Source organism: Falco rusticolus, chromosome 2 (assembly GCF_015220075.1).
Source record: "Falco rusticolus isolate bFalRus1 chromosome 2, bFalRus1.pri, whole genome shotgun sequence".
Lineage (NCBI taxonomy): Eukaryota > Metazoa > Chordata > Aves > Falconiformes > Falconidae > Falco > Falco rusticolus.
Window position 1 is genome coordinate 18801700 of NC_051188.1, and position 18489 is coordinate 18820188.

The 18489-nt window shown below is 43.2% G+C and overlaps 1 protein-coding gene across 2 annotated transcripts in view; it reads left to right on the top strand.

Moving 5' to 3' along the window:
* The window catches only part of ZC3H12C (zinc finger CCCH-type containing 12C), a 45717-nt gene extending 34168 nt beyond the window's left edge, over positions 1-11549 (top strand). For both annotated transcript variants that reach the window (XM_037377000.1, XM_037376999.1), the window contains exons 4-6: positions 2575-2809; positions 3719-3825; positions 4584-11549. In XM_037377000.1, the coding sequence (XP_037232897.1) occupies positions 2575-2809; positions 3719-3825; positions 4584-5980 (1739 nt within the window). In that variant the 3' untranslated portion in view covers positions 5981-11549. The remainder of the gene's footprint in view (positions 1-2574; positions 2810-3718; positions 3826-4583) is intronic.
* Positions 11550-18489: the final 6940 nt, after the last annotated feature.

Here is an 18489-nt window from a genome sequence, read left to right on the forward strand (position 1 = left end):
TTCATGTAGTATTGGCAGCAAAGAGGTTTGAAATTACTGATTTTCTGGGTGATCTTTCTTGCAGTAAGCAGGTTCTGCCGGTCAGCTGTGGTGAGTCAGTGCCACACTTGGGGTTATGTGAATTATCCTGACAGAGAGGAAACAGTTCCTCTTTGCATCATTACTATGGACAAGTGAGACAGCTTTCAAAAAATTTAATTCTGAAGGTGTTTATCTAGAAGAAGAATCTGGTGTAGAGTTATTTATTTCTTGATTGGACTAATTGATTCTGTGTGAAGGCTGGAGAGTCATCCTCCCTGTGCCCTAAAGTTGAAGCAGAGGAGAATTTGGAGTTAAAAAAACCTCTAGAATTTAGGGGAGAGGGGGGATTGAGTTTTGGGGGGGGGGTTTTGTTTGCATATTGGTTTGGTGTTTTGTTTTGTTTGTTTGGGGTTTTTTTTTAACATGGCTACCTTTAAAAGGGGGGGAAGCTTTTGAGAGTAGTAGCTATAGTTTGTAAAATAATATGGAAACATGTTTTGATTACCATGTGCATTTTCAAATCTGGAAAGATCTTCACAACACTTAATTTCATTTGCTTCGTTGCTACTAGAATCTATCATGTTGATGCAGGAAAATGTTTGGAAAGTTGTTATCGTCCCCTCATCACAGGCAGCGTGAAGCCTTTCTCTTGATGCCATTCTCTTTCACTGTACTAGTATTTGAGGTATGAGAAGAGCATTGGCTAAGTAATAAAGATTTGGCTATTTACATATAGATTGTGACATCTACTAGAGCTGTGGATAGGGCTAGAAGCCCCAAAAGGAGTTTCAAGAAAGTAGCAAGACTTAGAATTGACCAGGTGTCTAGCAATGAAGAATCTGTTTGCCACGGGTCATCACAGACCCTGAAAATGGGGGGAAGATCAAAGCAAGTATCTTCTGTAAAGCAGAGGTTCTTCAGTTTTCTTACCAGGATGCAGGGAGCCTCTTTGCTACCAGTCTGGTGAATTATATTGCACTGACACTCCCTTTCCAGACACATGCACCTGAAATACGCCGCCACCTGGAATTTTGAAAAAGTCTTAGATGACTAACATGAGAATGGTTCTAGACTGTCAGTATTCTTGGACTATCAGAAGCTTCTTGGACTAAACAACAGCTGCATCTTTCTTATTATTACCTGCCAATCATCACATGGCAGATTTTTTTATTCTTTTTTAGTGGGGGAAAAAAATCACCTTCCATCACACTCTTATTCATCATTTACCATATGACAGGAGACAGGGGGTGAACCAGAAGGCTGGATTTCATGTAGAATCTTGTGCTTTTTCTATTAAGCAGATAAATGTTTGTATCAAGTATATTGCTTATATGTAATGTTAATTCTGTATTTCTTCTTGTTGGAGTCTTTTTTTTTTTTTTTTTTCCTAGATGGAACATGTTCCCTGTCAAGTTTCTTGTGCTACAAAACAGTTATTTGAGATCTCAACCATTATTAAGAGCCATGACTCATTCTTTGTGCAAGAATCTTGCGCCATTCTAGATGTTGCCTAGCTTTTTGTTTATTTTTCTTCCATAGCTTGTCTGCTCTGAGGAGAGTGATAGTTTGGAGAATCAACACAAGGGGTATGTGCCCCAGTGCTCTGTACAACCGCCTTAGTAGCCTGAGCGCATCTTTCAAAGCTCTTTGAGATGTCCAGTTTCCACACAGAGAAAGAGAAAATGCTTTTGGATAGGTGATTGGTAGACTGTGTAGGACAAGAAGGAATTACATAGAACATTAAGTGCTTACTTAGCCGGATTAAAGAAAAATCTGTTTGGATTTGATGAGACCTTATATATAAATTTGTAAACTTTTCAAGGAAAGATACATTCTGAACTATTACTGTAGGTAAAAGAACACCAAAACCACATTTGCTCTTGGTTATAGGATGACATCAGAGGTCTTTTTGGGGGTGCTGTTAATGTTTGTGAAGAGCCTGAGTGTTTGTATAGAACATGGGTTTTCTGGTCCTTGTGGGTACTAACGGTAACGCCTTCCCTTTGTAGCCAGAGACTTTAATGAGATGGTTCCATTAACATGAGCTACCGAAATTATTTCAGTTCTTGCTGGGTACCACAAAGAGATGGAAGAGGTCTGTTTTTACCAAGGAGCTCAGTTACAGGAAACCCTTGACTATACTTGGGTGTAGCCCTCCTAGATCGAAACATTCATTAATGTTTAAAACCACCCTTTCAACTGGAGGAGTTTTTTTCATAGACATTTTGATAAGTAGTGTTTCTTTTGAACCACAGCAACGTGAACAAGGTCTCCTGTGTTAGTCTTAGAGAAATGGTGTGGAGCAGGAGGTTTTGTTTTGTTTGTGGGGTTTTTTTTAAAAAGTATTGCTAGTTGACTGCTGACTGTGACTTCATCAAATGCTTTCTGCTGGACTGTAACCATTTAAGATATGTTTAGTCCTATATGCTTGGATTTTCTTCATCAAATCTAATGTATTTGGAGATTAAACAAACATCTTTTTCTTTTCTGTCTTTTTTGTCTTTTTCTTTTCTGTCTTTTTCTTTTTTAACTTTCAATTCTTGTTCCTTGTAGATCAAGAAATCTTGCGTAAATTAGAAAAGGAGAAGATTCTTGTGTTCACACCATCCCGCCGAGTGCAAGGGAGAAGGGTGGTGTGCTATGATGACCGATTCATAGTGAAGTTGGCCTTTGAGTCAGATGGCATTATTGTTTCTAATGATAACTACAGGGATCTAGCCAATGAAAAGCCTGAATGGAAGAAGTTCATAGATGAACGCTTGCTGATGTATTCATTTGTTAATGACAAGTAAGTCATTCTTTCTTTATACATGCCACTAAAATAATTGAGGAAAGGACAGTTTGAACACTTGCATGAATTTCTTACCTTACACCCAAATCATTAGGTACCTGTAGGAAAACAGGAGGAATAGTCAGTCATAGATTTGGTCTTCTAATTAAAAGTACTCAAACTCTGGTTTTTGCTAGTGCTTTTTTGTAACAATATCTTTATATCTTTTTATGCTCTTTTTCTCCTGTGTTGGTGTATGCCAATGTATATTTGATGTATGCTATGGTATAATATTCCAGTTCTCTTTATATACTCCACCAGCATTTTTGAGTGCCCGTGGTTAGACCCCTAAAATCCTAGAGTCATAGAAAACCCATGCCAGAATGAACCTCAAGAGGTCTGTGGTTCAGCTGTCTGCTTCGATCCATCCATAGTATCTTCATACCCTGGCATACGTACCAACTGCAATTACTATTAGTGGCTTCTTTTATTGGCAAAGACTTAGTACTCTGCCAAGCAGACACTTGTATTTGAGTGCCTAAATACTGATGCAAAAGTCCCAGACAATCATGATTTTGCAAAGTTAGTTGTGGCGTTTTGAGAAATTGCTGCCCTTACTTTGATTTAGGAATTGGTGGTGTGTAGCTCTGCTTTGCCACAGAGCGGTCAGCTGAGCTCGAGTAAAGGTGTCTGAAGCAGACTAGGGGTGTCCACACAGTCTATTTCTATGACTCATCTCTCAGGCAGTACCTGCAGCAGAAAGGTGGCCTTTCAAAACAGCTCTCAAACTACTCGGGCTCAAAAATGTCAGCATGGCAGGTTATGGTGTAGAACACAGTCATGAGGTTCTTGCTCATTGCATGAGGAATATGAAGAGGCTCATTTGCTTCCATAATACTTTTTTTTTGTTTGTTTTATGCTCTATAGATTTATGCCTCCTGATGATCCTCTTGGCCGCCATGGTCCAAGTCTGGACAATTTTCTTAGGAAGAAGCCTATTGTACCAGAACACAAGAAGCAACCATGTCCATACGGTAATTTGGTTTAATTTACCAGTTTTCTGTACTGCTGGGACTGGAGACCAAGCTCCTGCTTTACTTTAATACTGCCAAAAATAAAAGCTTTTTCACAGAGGTTTTTACATTGTTGTGTTAGTCTGAGAATGGTTGAAATGCTGAGCTGATGATGGAAACTGAAGCGATTTTATTCATGTGCTAGTTAGAGAAATTTCTATCTACTAGTTGAACTAAAGGAACAACTCTATTAATCATTCATAGGAATAGATCCAAACCAGCACCTAAATTCTGCAGGCTTCAGAAAACCCTTTTCTAATGTGATTTGGTCATAAGACATCCAAGTTTTCTTCCAAAAAATTGATGGAGCTGTCTCAAGTTTAGCTATTGAGTATCCCTATGGGAACACCACCATCTTGACTGAGCTGAAACCTGCTGGTGTTACGACTCTGTGGGACTTTCCTATTAAGTTTTCTGCTCTATATCTCCTTGGCCCAGTAGAGCAGGTGTGTACAGACATGCTGACAGCGTCACATTCAGCTCAAAACGTGGCTGATAGTGTTGGTCTGCATTCCTAGAGTACGACCTGCAGCACACTGCCACTGCCTCCTTTTCTCCACAATACAAGAGGAGATCTTAGATCTCACCCTGTCACACAAAACCATTTGCAAGATTTTTCAAATCATCAGTAAAACTTTAAATGAGGAGCGTTTCCATTGTTTGATGATTAACAGAGTTTGGTTGAAGGTTTTTTTATCTGATTATGTTTGTATTCATAGGGAAGAAATGTACCTATGGGCACAAATGCAAATACTATCATCCAGAAAGAGGAAATCAGCCTCAGCGGTCTGTAGCTGATGAACTTCGTGCCATGTCTAGAAACACAGCTGCCAAAACTACAAGTGAAGGAGGACTGGTAAAAAGCAATAGTGTTCCCTGTAGCACTAAAAATGACGGCACTTCTGAGCTGAAGCGTGCTGCTCCAAAGAGGCAATCTGATCCTAGTATAAGGACTCAAGTCTATCAAGACTTAGAGGAAAAGCTTCCCACCAAAAACAAATTGGAAACCAGGTCTGTACCTTCTTTAGTTAGTATACCAAGTTCCTCTGCTGCAAAATCCCAAAGTACTGCACCTTTAACTAACGGCCTTCCATCTGGAGTTCACTTTCCACCTCAGGATCAAAGACCACAGGGACAGTATCCTGCAGTGATGATGGCAACCAAAAATCATGGAACGCCAATGCCTTATGACCAGTATCCAAAATGTGAGTCTCCTGTGGACGTAGGTTATTACTCTATGCTGAGTGCGTATTCAAATCTAAGTATATCTGGTCCGCGTAGTCCTGAAAGGCGCTTCTCCCTGGACACAGATTATAGGATTAGCTCTGTAGCTTCTGATTGCAGCAGCGAAGGGAGCATTAGCTGTGGCAGTAGTGATTCGTACGTGGGTTACAGTGATCGCTCTTACATGAGTTCGCCGGACCCGCAGCTAGATGAGAATTTGAAGTGCCAACATATGCACTCCCATGGCCGCCTTAACACTCAGCCCTTCCTACAGAGCTACCACGAACCTCTCACACGAGTGCAAAGCTATAGTCACGAAGAACCAAAGCATCACCACAAACCTCCAGTTCCATACATGGCTGTGCATCTACAGCATCCCACAGTTGGTGCTCGTTCTAGTTGTCCAAATGACTACTCTGCGTCTCAGAGTTCATCACATTCAAAGACCATGCATCTGGGGAGAGCCCTCGTGTCCACGAGAATAGACAGCATTTCAGACTCGCGTTTATATGATAATTCTCCATTAAGACACAGAAAGCCTTATTCTGGCCAAGACGGGCTTGGAAGTTGGGATAGGCAGAGTTATGGGCTGGATGCATATGGCTACCGCCAGACCTACTCCTTGCCGAGTAACCCCACACAGCCGTGTTACGAGCAGTTTGCCTTCCAAAGCTTACCTGAACAGCAGGACCAGACCTGGCGCGTACCTTACTGTGGAATTCCTCAAGACCCTCCAAGGCACCAAGACACCCGGGAGAAGGTTTACATTAACCTCTGCAACATCTTCCCCCCTGATCTTGTGAGGATCGTTATGAAGAAGAACCCTCACGTGATGGACGCTCAGCAGCTCGCTGCAGCTATCTTAGTGGAAAAATCTCAGCTAGGTTATTGAGAGATGATGCATCTTTGTGGTGTCTAGTAGTTTTCAGCTCAGCTCTAACGCTGAGGGAGGTTTGCTACAATAGCATTTGGGATCTCCTTCTCAGCAAGGAGGTTATATAGTAATCCGTTTATGTGAAATACTGTATCATGGAGTCTGTGTGTATAGCCCCATGCATCAGAAGTACCAGATATGTTTTGTGTTCTAGTCTGAAAATTTTTAAATGGCTATTTTCACAGCTGGAGAATGTTCCAGTTTAAATTTATATATATATATATATAAAAAAAAAAAATGTGGTCTCTGGTTATAATCTTTGGTGCATCAGGGGTTTATATGCAGCACTTTCTATCCTTGTTACATGTTGGGATTTTTGTTTTCGTTTTTAACTTGCTGGGTCTTTGTCCTTGGGCTGCGTGGTATTAAAACAACCTGCAGAAAGAGGATTTTGCTATTTCTGGCACGCAATTTTTCAAGCCAAGTTTTTGAACTTTTTACAACACCGTGTGTATGTTTGTTTTTTGTGAGCTTTTTTGTGCTATAATCATCTTTTTATAGGAAACAAAGATTTACTACAGCACTGACTTCATTTTTTTTTTAAACAAATAATTGAGTTACCAGTTAAACAGTGAAATGGGTAACAATATATTGGTAATTTATAGTATGGCACTTTTCATTGCTTGCTTTGTTTTGTTTAAATAGTTAATTGTATTGTTGATGCATTCGATTAGTAAAATCAAATGCAATCAGACAAGGAAAAAAATTTTTTTTTTCACTAATTTATGGGTAAGAGAAAAGCCTTATTGCCTGATTTTCAGAGGTGCTGAGAATTTGCAGCGCCTGTTGAACTGAAGAGAAGCTGCAGATGCTCAGAACCTCCCCAAACCAGGCCACCCTGTTTCAGTTCCCGTGTGTTGTTACCAAGCTGTGTGTATTTCTGGTCAGTAGAAGGGGGCCTGAAATTGTAGGGTCCTGCTTAGCTGTTTTATGTGGGGTTTTTTCTTTGTATTGCTGCACAAGTGTACTGGATAAAATATGCTTTTCATAAAATATTTACCTGTTTTTAAATGAATTTAATTATCTCAATGCAATTTTGTATTTAAGATACTGTTTTGATTTTTCTTGCTATTTATCAAGGCTGGCCTGAAAAGGTTTTGTGTGTTGAGGATATGCAACATTATTAACTGCACTATGGTAATGATATTGTAGCTCAAAATAATAACTTAAACTTTTTTTTTCTTTCTGTTTTGCCTGGGGAGGGGAGGGTTGCAGAGAGAGAAGATACTGTTATGTGTTCCTGAAGTTAGTTTTTGGTCTGTTGCATCATTTAGGCCTGATTCTTGCCACAAATAGTGTAGTTTTAGAAACAGACAAACCAAGTCTGTTTTAGTATTAGTAAGGGATATTTCTGGTTTTAAGTCATGGGTTTTACTAGCACCTCGTAAGCTTTTATATATATATATATATATATATATATACACATATAATAGAAATAGATTTTGCAATTGATGTCAGATATACTTGCCGACAGTTTTAGGTTTCCATCCATTGTAATGATGTTCAGCATTAAAAAAAAAAAAAATCACAAGTTTACACTATTACTGCTGATAATTTTGGTACACTTGCTGGAATTTAAAGTAAGGCCCTGAAGAACCAGAAAGTACCTTTTACTGTTGATACAAATTGTATCTTTTTAACTGAGAACTATTTTGATTTGTAGATGTAGTAGAAACACAAATGTATAACTATAACTAGTCTTTTGGGCAACATTTTATCCCTTATTTAAAAATTAGATATTTCAGACATAGAGTAGACTTAGGCAAGTAAAAGTAGATAGCTGTCTGTCTCAATTTCACATATTAAAAAGAAAAAAGAAACTATTGGCATCTTCTTCCTCCCTCTAAAATCTTTGTAGTGGGAACTCACTAAAATAAAGGTAAAATGCTGCCTGAAAATGATGTCCAAGCACCTTTGAATACGAAGATGTTTTCACTACTTGTGTGACACTGTGTGTTGCAGCGAGTAGGGTTTGGGTATACAGTAAATGCTTCTAAAGAGCATTGTGCTTATAGACATATCCAATAATCTGAACCATGTTCAGCAAACCAATTCAGGACGTAGTGTTCGTGCAGCTTCCACTGCTGATGTGCTGCGGGATCTGCCATTGCCTGTCCCAGCGGCGGTACCAGAGGGGCTCTATGCCATCTGTCCTGCTTTACCTGTTTAGGGAGAGGACCTCTTCACCTGTCGCAACAGTTTTTCCCTGGATTTGGATGGTCGTGATCTGTAGAGCGTGTTTTAATGTAGAGGTCGATGCAGCGCTGATGCTGAGGTTTGGACTGGGAAATGGGTCTCATCTTAGTTGTACACTAAGATTTTTTTAAATTGAATTACACTCAAGTACTACACCATAGTGTAGATGCATCTGTTTTAATAATGCAAGTATTATATTTGTGTTTTTTAATGGGTTTCTACATTTATTTTTTATGTAGGAATTTACTTCTGCCGAAAGTTGAATTCCTTTAAGCATGAACAGAAACGTGTATGTAATAGAGGCATTTTGTCTTTTTCCCTATCGCATGAGCATCAGAATGCTTCCTACCATGTACATGAAGCTGTCTGGCCTAGAGTGTTGGCTCAGCAGGCTTAGCCACGTTGTTAAAACGGTGTGAGGAGACGTGTGGGGCTGTGTGCTGCAGTGGCCAGGCCTGGGTTATCATGGCACTGATTGCCTCCACATACGTTTAATGCAGTATTGAATCCCTGAAAGTGTGGTGATTGCTAGAGAATTCTTGTAATAGGTTCTGTGCTTTGTACTCAAGCACTGAAAATGCTTTAAAAGTAGAAGTAAATTGGTGGGTTTTGATGTTGTGCAATGATATGCTAGTTCCTCTTAGACTCTGTTATGTTGGGTAAAGCAAATTTACTGTGGACAAAACATTGGTGCTGGTATTTCCTTTGGTTTTGCTGTGATAATAGAGAGAATGAGGAGTTGTTTGTGAGCTCCTCCACACGGTGAAGAGATCAGTCTATGTATTTAACAGGCTTTGGAGAGGGCACCAGTAATAAACATGAACGCAATGATACTGTTCAAATACTACATTTGTCAACGTAATTGCATTGATGCAAATAAGTGAAAGTAACATCCCGTGTTACTTAAACAATAGAGGTGGTTCAGTGATACTGTCTTTGCCCCAGCTGAGTGCTAGAATTGCAGTGAAGGATGAAGTACCTTCAAGTTAGGCCTGTCCCAACACTAAGAAGAGGGCAACACTTTCCCTTTTCTTCGGTACTTGAGAGTTGGTTTGATACTTAGCAGAAACTCCCTATTTTTAGATACAGTCTCAAGCTATTACAGCTACATCAGTAATAGTATATAGATACACAGTATTTTGAATGCACATTCACATTAGGCATCTGTCTACAAATGTTTTGTACACAATGTGTTGCCAATATTTAGAGTTCTAAAATATGTCCCATGGATACCTAACTTGGAGCTAAATATTCCCGGGCTATGACAGTATTAATGACTTCGTTGTCTCTTTTTTTAAAAAAAAAAAAAAAAAAAACCAAACCAAAAAAACCCCAAAAAAACAAAAACAAACAAAAAACGTGTACATGTGCGTGTATCACACTCACAGGTACTTGGCAAGTGGGTTTAAGACTACTGTTAATAGTCTGAGGTAAGATAGGTATCTTTTCAGGTGTCCTGTTTTCTTTGGTACGTCTGAATTGTAGCCGGGTTCTCCACTGCAGAATAGCTCTGGGGAGAGCCAAAAGCCTGATGTGTTCATGTGATGCCCCAAAAAGAAGGCGTGCCACTCTGGGGAAGCCCTTGAAGGAAGGAGACTTTTGTAGCCTTGGAGTATGTGGACTGTTGTTGAGCTGTTGATGATCTTCTGCTGTGAAAGTCATAGCTAACACTTTTCCAAAAATATCAAAGCTATCAGTGTAAACCAGAGTACCTCACTTGGAATGGAAAGCTGGGGGCGCTCGCCCCGGTAAGGTGAGCACCAGAGGACTGAACGCCTAGGGTGAGAGAGAGCACAGCATCTTGCTGCAGTAAGAGACTACTGAAACATCTATCAGTTTCATCAGTTGATGGTTTGACCAAGGTGTTTTTGATGTGTAAAGCTTGAAAAATGAGACACAATGCTTTCATACTCTCTGGAGCATTTAGAAAAATACCCAACTGACTTTTCATTGCTACTGAAAATTTAAAATACTGTGCAATTAAAAAGAGACCATTTTTTAAAATAAAAATAATTTAGAAATTATTTATTTTGATTTACAGTGTGACTCTTGATAATTTATTCCATGCATTATAAGGCCGTGGTGGAGTGCCATTTATATTTTTTATTTATCATAGGAACTAAAACTGCTGAAAAGAAAAAACAGTACGTTTAAACTTAAAACAAAAGTCTATAGCCTTGTTTAGTTTTTTAGAAAAGGGCTGTGGTTTTATAAATGTGAAATCATGCATTTTATATACTTTGTAAACTTTAGAGAAGCATAGTTTAAGAATTTTGTTCAAATTAAATATGTATGTGCACATTGTTTAGACTAACCGTGTAACTAATCCTAAAATCATCTGTGTTAAATGATTGTTCCAGCTAACCTTTTGCTAGGTAACATGAGATGTTTAGACTTCATCTTTACATGTTCTAGAATACATTTCATATATCTTAACGCTTTGTCAGAAACTGGTGATCTAGTCACCTGATCACACATTAAATGTCTGTTTGCATGTGAATGATCGTACCGTGTGCTGGGTTTTCCTTGCAGTGCATTACAAGGTAATACACTAGTACACATGAAGTACACAGTAGATGTTTATAAAGGCACTATATCAAATACAGCGCGTTGCTCATGGTCATGGGTATGCTATAAATAATTTTCCAGCTTCCATTTTCAGGTCTTAAAGGGTTGGCATAACTTGCTCCCAGACGGAGGTGAGATCTCACTGGTGCTGGCAGGTCTTTTGGCCAGGATTGCATTTTGTGGTCCTTGAGAACACCTACAAACCAAATCTACTTGGATGCTTAAGCACATCCATCCTTGGTGTTCCAATCTACTCTTCACCTTGTAAAACAAAACCTCTCCGCTTTTTGTAGCTTTTTTCTTTTGGTCTCAGATGAAGTCTAATTTACTACATTAGGTTGGCTGGTTGGTTACTTTTTTTTATCTGCATGACATTCTTAATGAAACTGGTATTTAAAAAATGTTTTACCGGAGTATTACAGAACATCCTGCAAGGAAACAGAATTGCAGATACAGCAGCAATAATTGTGTTTTGTAGTTCTTTTTCCCCTCATTATCTCTGTACTTGTGTTGAGTAGGTGAGATTTTAATGCTGTCCTGAAGTCCTTTCTGGCAAAAAACCCCAAAACAATTAGTTAATAATGTTTGGGCTACTTGATAAAGCAATTGTCAAACTGGCTCTTCATTCCTTCACTGGTTGTTCTGTATTATTTCTGTGATGTGACTATTCACATCTTAAAACCACCTTCTAAACCATACAAAAAACCATGTACATGGATTCTGCTTTTAGAGAAAAAAAATAAAGATTCATTTTCCTCATTGATGGGCTGCTTTTGTTTCATGAAAAAAAGAAAAAAGTCTCAAGAGCAGTTAGCAGTGAGTTATAGACAGCTCTGTGTTGCAACCTGCATGACAAAACTGCTCACTTTGAGTAAATTTAAACAGAGTTTAAAACCTATAAACAATGATAGATTGTCAGTTAATTTGTAATGTAGTAATTCATATTTAATAGGCTCTTTCCCCTCATTTTGCTTACTAAGAAAACTAAAACTCTGGGGTTGAATAGCCGCATCAGTCATGTAGTAGCAGAATTTGGATTTAGACTTTGTGCCAATGGACCTGGTCTCCTTTCAAGTACTGCTACACATCTGTTTGTCTTCCATCACACAATTATGAGTGGCCTAGCTCAGAATATTGTAGGGTAAATAGAACAGAATTCAGAATAGAATAGAAACCTATGCAATAGAATAGAGATAGAGTGCAAGGGTACAGCAGAAGCTGCTATAAGCTGTGATAAAACGACTGTTTGGAATACATGGAGCTGTTGAATTGTATTTTTGCACAATTGCATCACCTTCTAGGGCCAGCGTGCCAGACTTGCTGGGACCCCTTTTCTTTCCCCCCGTAGCCCCGTGTGCAGGTGCGAGAGCAGCCTGCCAGCCCTGCAGTGCAGAGCGATACAAATGCAGATGGAATGAGCAGTTGGCCTAAAGAAAAAAACAACCTAGCGTAGCGTTGCCCTTCATCAGTTGTGACCACTGGTGATTTGCTTCATGCGTATGTTTCGCACAGCTGTGAGCATGTGCTGTTTTAGTGTGTCCAGCATGAGCGTATCATATGACTGTGCCTCCTTCCAGGGCGAACAGAGGCGCTGGAGTGAAACGGAAAGGTCCCTCCCCAGCAGCTGGGTGGAAATATTACAGCAGTGTACCTCCAGGGATGCTGACCCCAAAAGTCGTCGTGGTGTGCATGAGCCACGGCCGCGCACAGGGCAGCAGAGCGGAGGAGTGACGGGAGGCTGCGTGCGTGTGATGTGAGGGGCAGCAGGTGCTTCCCATCCCAGGAAATACCGGTGCTGCCCGTGCCGCTGCTGGTACGCTGTTCGGTGCCGGGTGGTGGCTCCTTTGCAAGCTCCAGCATGAGGCTGCCTGGTCTGTAACACACCATTTTCTGCGTGCATTGCATTTTTCTGATCTGCTACTGGACTCGGCCCCCTCGTGCCTCATCAGAGGTCAGGCAGTGCTACTGCTGGCCCAGGTGTGCCCATTGCCATCAGCTCAGCTGAGCCTTCACACTTGCTGCGTGGAAATACATCATTTTTTCTGAAGTGCTGTTTGAACTGTGGCAACTGCTTTTCAGTAAATCAATGCTTGGAGCTTGAGCAAAAAGCATGTATGTAAACAGGGGGAGGACTCGGGGTGGGTGAGCACGTCTCCAGAAAGAAAAAATGGATCGATGACCAGAGCCGAGATTTCTTTGGCTGCTGCTCTGCACAGTGCAGCGCTGTTGGTTTCTCTAGCAGCTGCTGAAAGTCTCTCTAAAGCATTTACATTGTGTTTCCACATGACAGATCCAGAAATCTTCTATTTTTAGTAGATGAGGAAATTAAATAGCATCATTTGCACACTTTTCAAAACAGTATCATATAATTCACCTGGCAAGAAAATGCAATTTTGGAGGGCAGAGGCTCCATCCCCCAAAGCACACATAAAGGACGGACTCACTTCATGGTCTCAGAGGTGCGAATTACTTCTGCTGTATTTATCAGGCTGAGTAGGGCTGGCTGAAGACCCTGTCCTGCTCTGCTTGACCTGCAGCCTCCACCCAGATGAGTTAAGATGACAGGTTGCTTTTCTTGCAAATTGCTGTTCTCTGGAAAGCGTTGCTTAGGACAAGGGCAGAGAAAAAACACGTTTCATGAATTTTAGATGCAGAAGCAAACCGCAGGTGGGAGACATGTTGATGCTATGCTGCTCCAAAGCTGAGAGCTGTAAATCCAGAGAGCTGAGGAGCAGAAGGTGGGGTTGAGCAGATGCCCAAGGCCCTGCCACAAGCATCAGCTTGTTGTCCCTGCAAAGAGTAAGAGTAACGGGGCCTGGGGCACATCCAGAGCACAGGTTGTAAGCCCAGTACAAGATCTAATTAACAGGTTATAACTTTTCTCTGTTATTTAGTTGTTTAGTACACTGAAGTTGGTTCTTGTAAAAAAAAAAATAGTTGCTGCTTCCCTGGTTGCATTGCTTGCTTCCCTATTTGACTCCCGACCGTAGGATGCTCCAGCTCTTGGTCTTAAGCTGCGGGATGGTACCTGGTGGGGGATGCCGGGTGACCATCCTGCTCTTCTCTCCCTTGAGGGGGCCAAGCACCCCCAGAGCCCCACTGGCAGCCAGCTTTCAGCCACAAGTGCCCTAAAAATTACTTCATTACTGAACTCATTGGCTTATGTTTGTGGTTGTGATGCTGCACGCAGCTCACTGCAGCACACAAAAGTGCAGATCCACCTGCTCTGTCCCATACAGTGCATACAGCATGTCCCTGGCCACATTAAACACTGAGGGAAGCACAGTAGAAGTGCTGAAGCTGATCCTGACTGAGGAACTGGTTTAAACAGTACCCCCAGCTGTAACTCCTTGTTTAGCGAGACCTCACAGCCGCTACCACAGTCATGCTTATTCTTTATTTTTTTGAGGAAACCGGTATGCTGGATGATTCAGAGGAGTTGCAAAGAGGCAAGTGTGATTTGGGATGTCCCTGGACACCTTGGTTTCTTCAGTGGTTTGCCGGCTCAGGTTGGATTTCATTTTGTGATATTGCTTCAAGAATGCCAACCAAACCCAGCCTTTTTCTGCTCAAGACACCAATGGTGCTTATGTTGTCTGGTTTGGTCTCTTCGGATGGCAGTTGCACCACTGCCCAAGCCTCTGCACAGCTCTGAGTTCTCCTTTGGGCTGATCAAGGAAAGTGAGTTTCCCCAGTTCAGTCAAGTCTTCTAGTCCCATGAGGACCTGCTTGCCTGCATCATACAAGACAGGCTTGGCGAGTTGAGTCATTATCAGGTTACAAACGTCTCTTGAAACTGCTTCCATGTGAGCCTGACAGGCATCACAGCAGCTCCTGATGCAGGTTGATGCGTTGTTACCTCAGAGGTGAAGGGCTTCTGTCAGTCATCCTGGAGCTGAAACCTGAACTAGACAACCTGCATGACCTTGTCTAGAGGAGCTACAAGAGAGGCTGCTGTACAACCGCACAGGGAGGCTCCTTGCTAGACCATTTCTGAGCAGGACAAAGCATCTCTTTGGCTGGTCTGGGCACCGTCCTTCAGCCTCACAGGATCTTTGAGCTCATTCTGCACTGAAGAAAGGGATGAGAGTTTTTCTGCTCCAGTGCACGAACTGTCCCCTTCACTCCAAAGGTTTGCTGTGACTGTAGAGAAAAAGCTGGCAAGGAGCTGGGCACATCAAGAGCACATGCATTAAATGCCACCATCATCCTGCTCTCAGTGCAACAACAGAGGACCTGTGCTCGGTAACCCCAGCACCCACTCCTGAGACACCCAGCATGGCAGAAGGAGCAGCAGAAGTGTTGAAAATGATTGAAATTTCCTCTGCTGAGCAGGTTTGTCACACAGCCTGTTTCACCATGCCTTCCCAACCACACGGCAGGCTCCCGGAGTCCTTCAGCCACCACCAGGGAGGAGTTGCTGCCCTGCATTTCTCTGCCCATCCCTGGGGGTGTGAAATTCCTGCCCCTCCGAGGAGAGCTTGGAAGAGGCTCCAGGCTCAGGAGGACTTGCCTAAAACCAGCTTGTAGGAGACCCAGGAGACCAGTTCTCATGGGAGTTCTGCCCTGCAGAGGGGTGGGTTGAGGGGCAGGGGTGCCCCACTCTCACCACAGCCAACAGCCAGGTGCTGGGACATACATGTGTGCACCCCGTGTGTGTAGGTCTGCAGATGTTCCTGGTATCCCTCTGTTTAATGGCCTCCATAGTAAGAGTTGGTGTTGTGGGTTGTTTTTTTTCTTGCCCCACTCCCCCCCTCCCCCCCCCCCAGTTGAACTTCTCAAGAGCAGCTGGTAGCTACGATGGAAATTAAAAGCCACTATTAATTTACATGAGCTGGGCAAAGCATAAGCCAGAGGAGCATGGGGGATGAGGAGCTGGTGATGGATGTTCGCCAGGCAGGTTCCTTATGTCAGGTGGACTCACCTTACAGAGATCCCCGACTGCACCCTGGAACTGGAGCTGGAGCTGCAGCTTTGGTGACTGGATATTCCGCCCCTCGGCCAACAGCCTGATAAGGGGAAAATTGCGTTGGGGTCTTGCCAGGGGTGCTTGGGAGGCAGGGAGAAGGAAATTGGTTTTCATCCACCTATACAAAGCATTCAGGCATGCACAAACCTGGATTTAAAATTACAGAATCATTTAGGTTGGAAAAGAACTTTGAGATAATCAGAACCAACTGTTAACCTGCCAGCACTGCCAGGTCCATCACTAAACCACGTCCCTAACCACTGCATCTACATGTTTTTCAAACACCTCCAGGGATGGTGATTCCACCCCCTCGCTGGGCAGCCTGTTCCAGTGCTTCACCACCCTTTCTGTGAAGAAATTTTTCCTAACATCCAATCTAAATCTGCCCTGGCATAACTTGACACCGTTTCCTCTTGTCCTGTCACTTGTTACTTGGGAGAAGAGACCAACACACACCCCCTGCCTACACCCCCCTGTCAGGCAGCTGCAGAGAGCGATAAGGTCTCCCCTCAGCCTCCTCCTCTCCAGGCTGAACACCCCCAGCTCCCTCAGCTGCTCCTCACAGGACTTGTGCCCCAGCCCCTTCCCCAGCTTCACTGCCCTAACTTTAATTTTAAACTGATTTTAATCTGTATTTTGCTAATTTCAGAAATTAGAAATGCTGTTTCAGCAGGAAAACTCCCCGTCTGGGGCAGTGTGCTTTCTTAGCTGCCCTGCTGCTAGAGCCACCTCACGGACCACAGCAGCACCTCTGGCTGCTCCAGCAGATGTCGGTGACCCTGGCATGAGCCACACAGAGTGCCTACAACCACTGACCTGCTGGGGTAAGCCCCAGTGAAATGTTTTTTTTGGGAGGGTGCAGACCACGGTGATTCTCAGCACTGACCTGCTCCAGCATCCACGGGCTGAGCCTCTGCATGGTCTCGTCATGGCCACCACGGCTGAGAGCCAGATGCTCCAGGAACTGCAGAGAGGCATGATGTCGTGTTTGTTTATCCATTTATTGTATACAAGAGGAAGTCAATTTCTCTTGGTGCCTTCTGCTACAAAGTCATTTAATTAACACTGAAACGCCACGCACAGGGGACACAGCAGAGCTGCTCACGGTTGGCATGGGCTGCATCTATACAATTGTTTCAGAGAAAGGAAAACGTCAGCACGGTAAAAATGGGAAGTGTTAGCGTGCCACGTGCTGCCCGGAAATGGGGCTGCTACCCTATTCTAAACCTGGATCAGACTCCATGAAAGTTAACTTGTTCACCCCCCCCCCTTTCCTTTTGACCTTTAATGCAGTGGGACAACCCCCTCCCGGCAAGCACCACCGCAGGAGCTGCCAGGGCTGGGGAGGCACGCAGGCTGTCATCCACCAACTTGCCAGTGCACATCCACTATGGAAAACAAAGTGGTAGCAGAACTTGAGTCATGCCACTGCAGAAACGGGGCAAAAAAATGTAAACCGTGTGTAGGCTCCTGCTCTTGCCCCCTGCAGCTGGGGCTGCACACACCCCAGCCACCACATGCCCACCTGCCCAGCCCGGCTGGCTGCAGCCCGGCTGCTTCACACCCAGACCCTGCTGCCGCCACAAATGTGAAGAGCACTTGTGAAATTAGCGGAAAGACCCATGATGAACTTCTGCAAGGACCAGCAAAACCAGTGGCCAGCCACCAAGTATGAAAATAGCATGGAGGTGGCAGGGACAAGGAAGGAAAAAACCACTTTAAGTGGTGACCAAGTTGCTTTCTGCCTTACAGACCTGGCACTGCTCTTTCACTCTGTGTATTCACAGGCATGATTGAATTCACGCTTTCCTTCCCTGCAGGACAGCGTTTTTCATCATACAACTCTGCTGCAACAATACTTCACCTACGGGTAAATACCAGGCTGCTATTTCCACAACATCATCATCCTCACCAGAGCAAAATCCAGCCCCCCGCCCCAAGGTGACTGACTGAGAAACCTCCTGTGGTCATCCCAGAGGCACGATTGCCACCCCGTGTGGAAGACAGTGACAATTTTCAGCCATCAAGGCTTACAGAAAGCAGCTGCTGCAGTGGATGAGGCAATGGCCCTGGGCTGGGTCCTGCTGCAGCCACCGGTGGGGACCTGCCACCCCCTCCTGGGCCAGCTCAGGCCAGGGACCAGCAGTGGGGTGAACCTGCCCCTTCCAGCTAACGAGCAGCCGTTATAATGATGGGGTGCTATAGCTGGGTGGGAGCAGCTACAGTTTGAACAAAGCTACGATCAAGCGGCAAGAAAGAGCCCAAAGCTTTCATGGCATCAAAATCACTTTCTGTTATGTTTTTGTTTTTAAATCTGGCTGCTAAGCTCCATCACACTTCATCTTGCCCAATTCCCCCTCTGCAGGGCATCCTCCAGAGAACTTTGACACTGACAAGAGAAGCCAAAACACATCACAGGCAGATATTAGCAAAGGCACCAAACAGTAAATAAAATCCTGTGGAACATTTCACAGTTGCACTGAACGTGGATTTCCATGAAAGGGTCTTACTACCTTCCACTGTTAGTACCTGAAGCAAACACAAACTTAGAGAAGGCTGCTTCAAGTGGCAGTTATTGCAGAAACACTTTTAAAATCTGGCTAGAAGTAAAATTCACAGAGATCACAATGCCTTGGCTCCCCTGAGCACCAGGAACATCTCTAACCCACCACACGGGTCAGGGAGAGGAGGCCTGCAGAAACTGTTTTAGAAGAATCACTCAAATGCTGAGCAA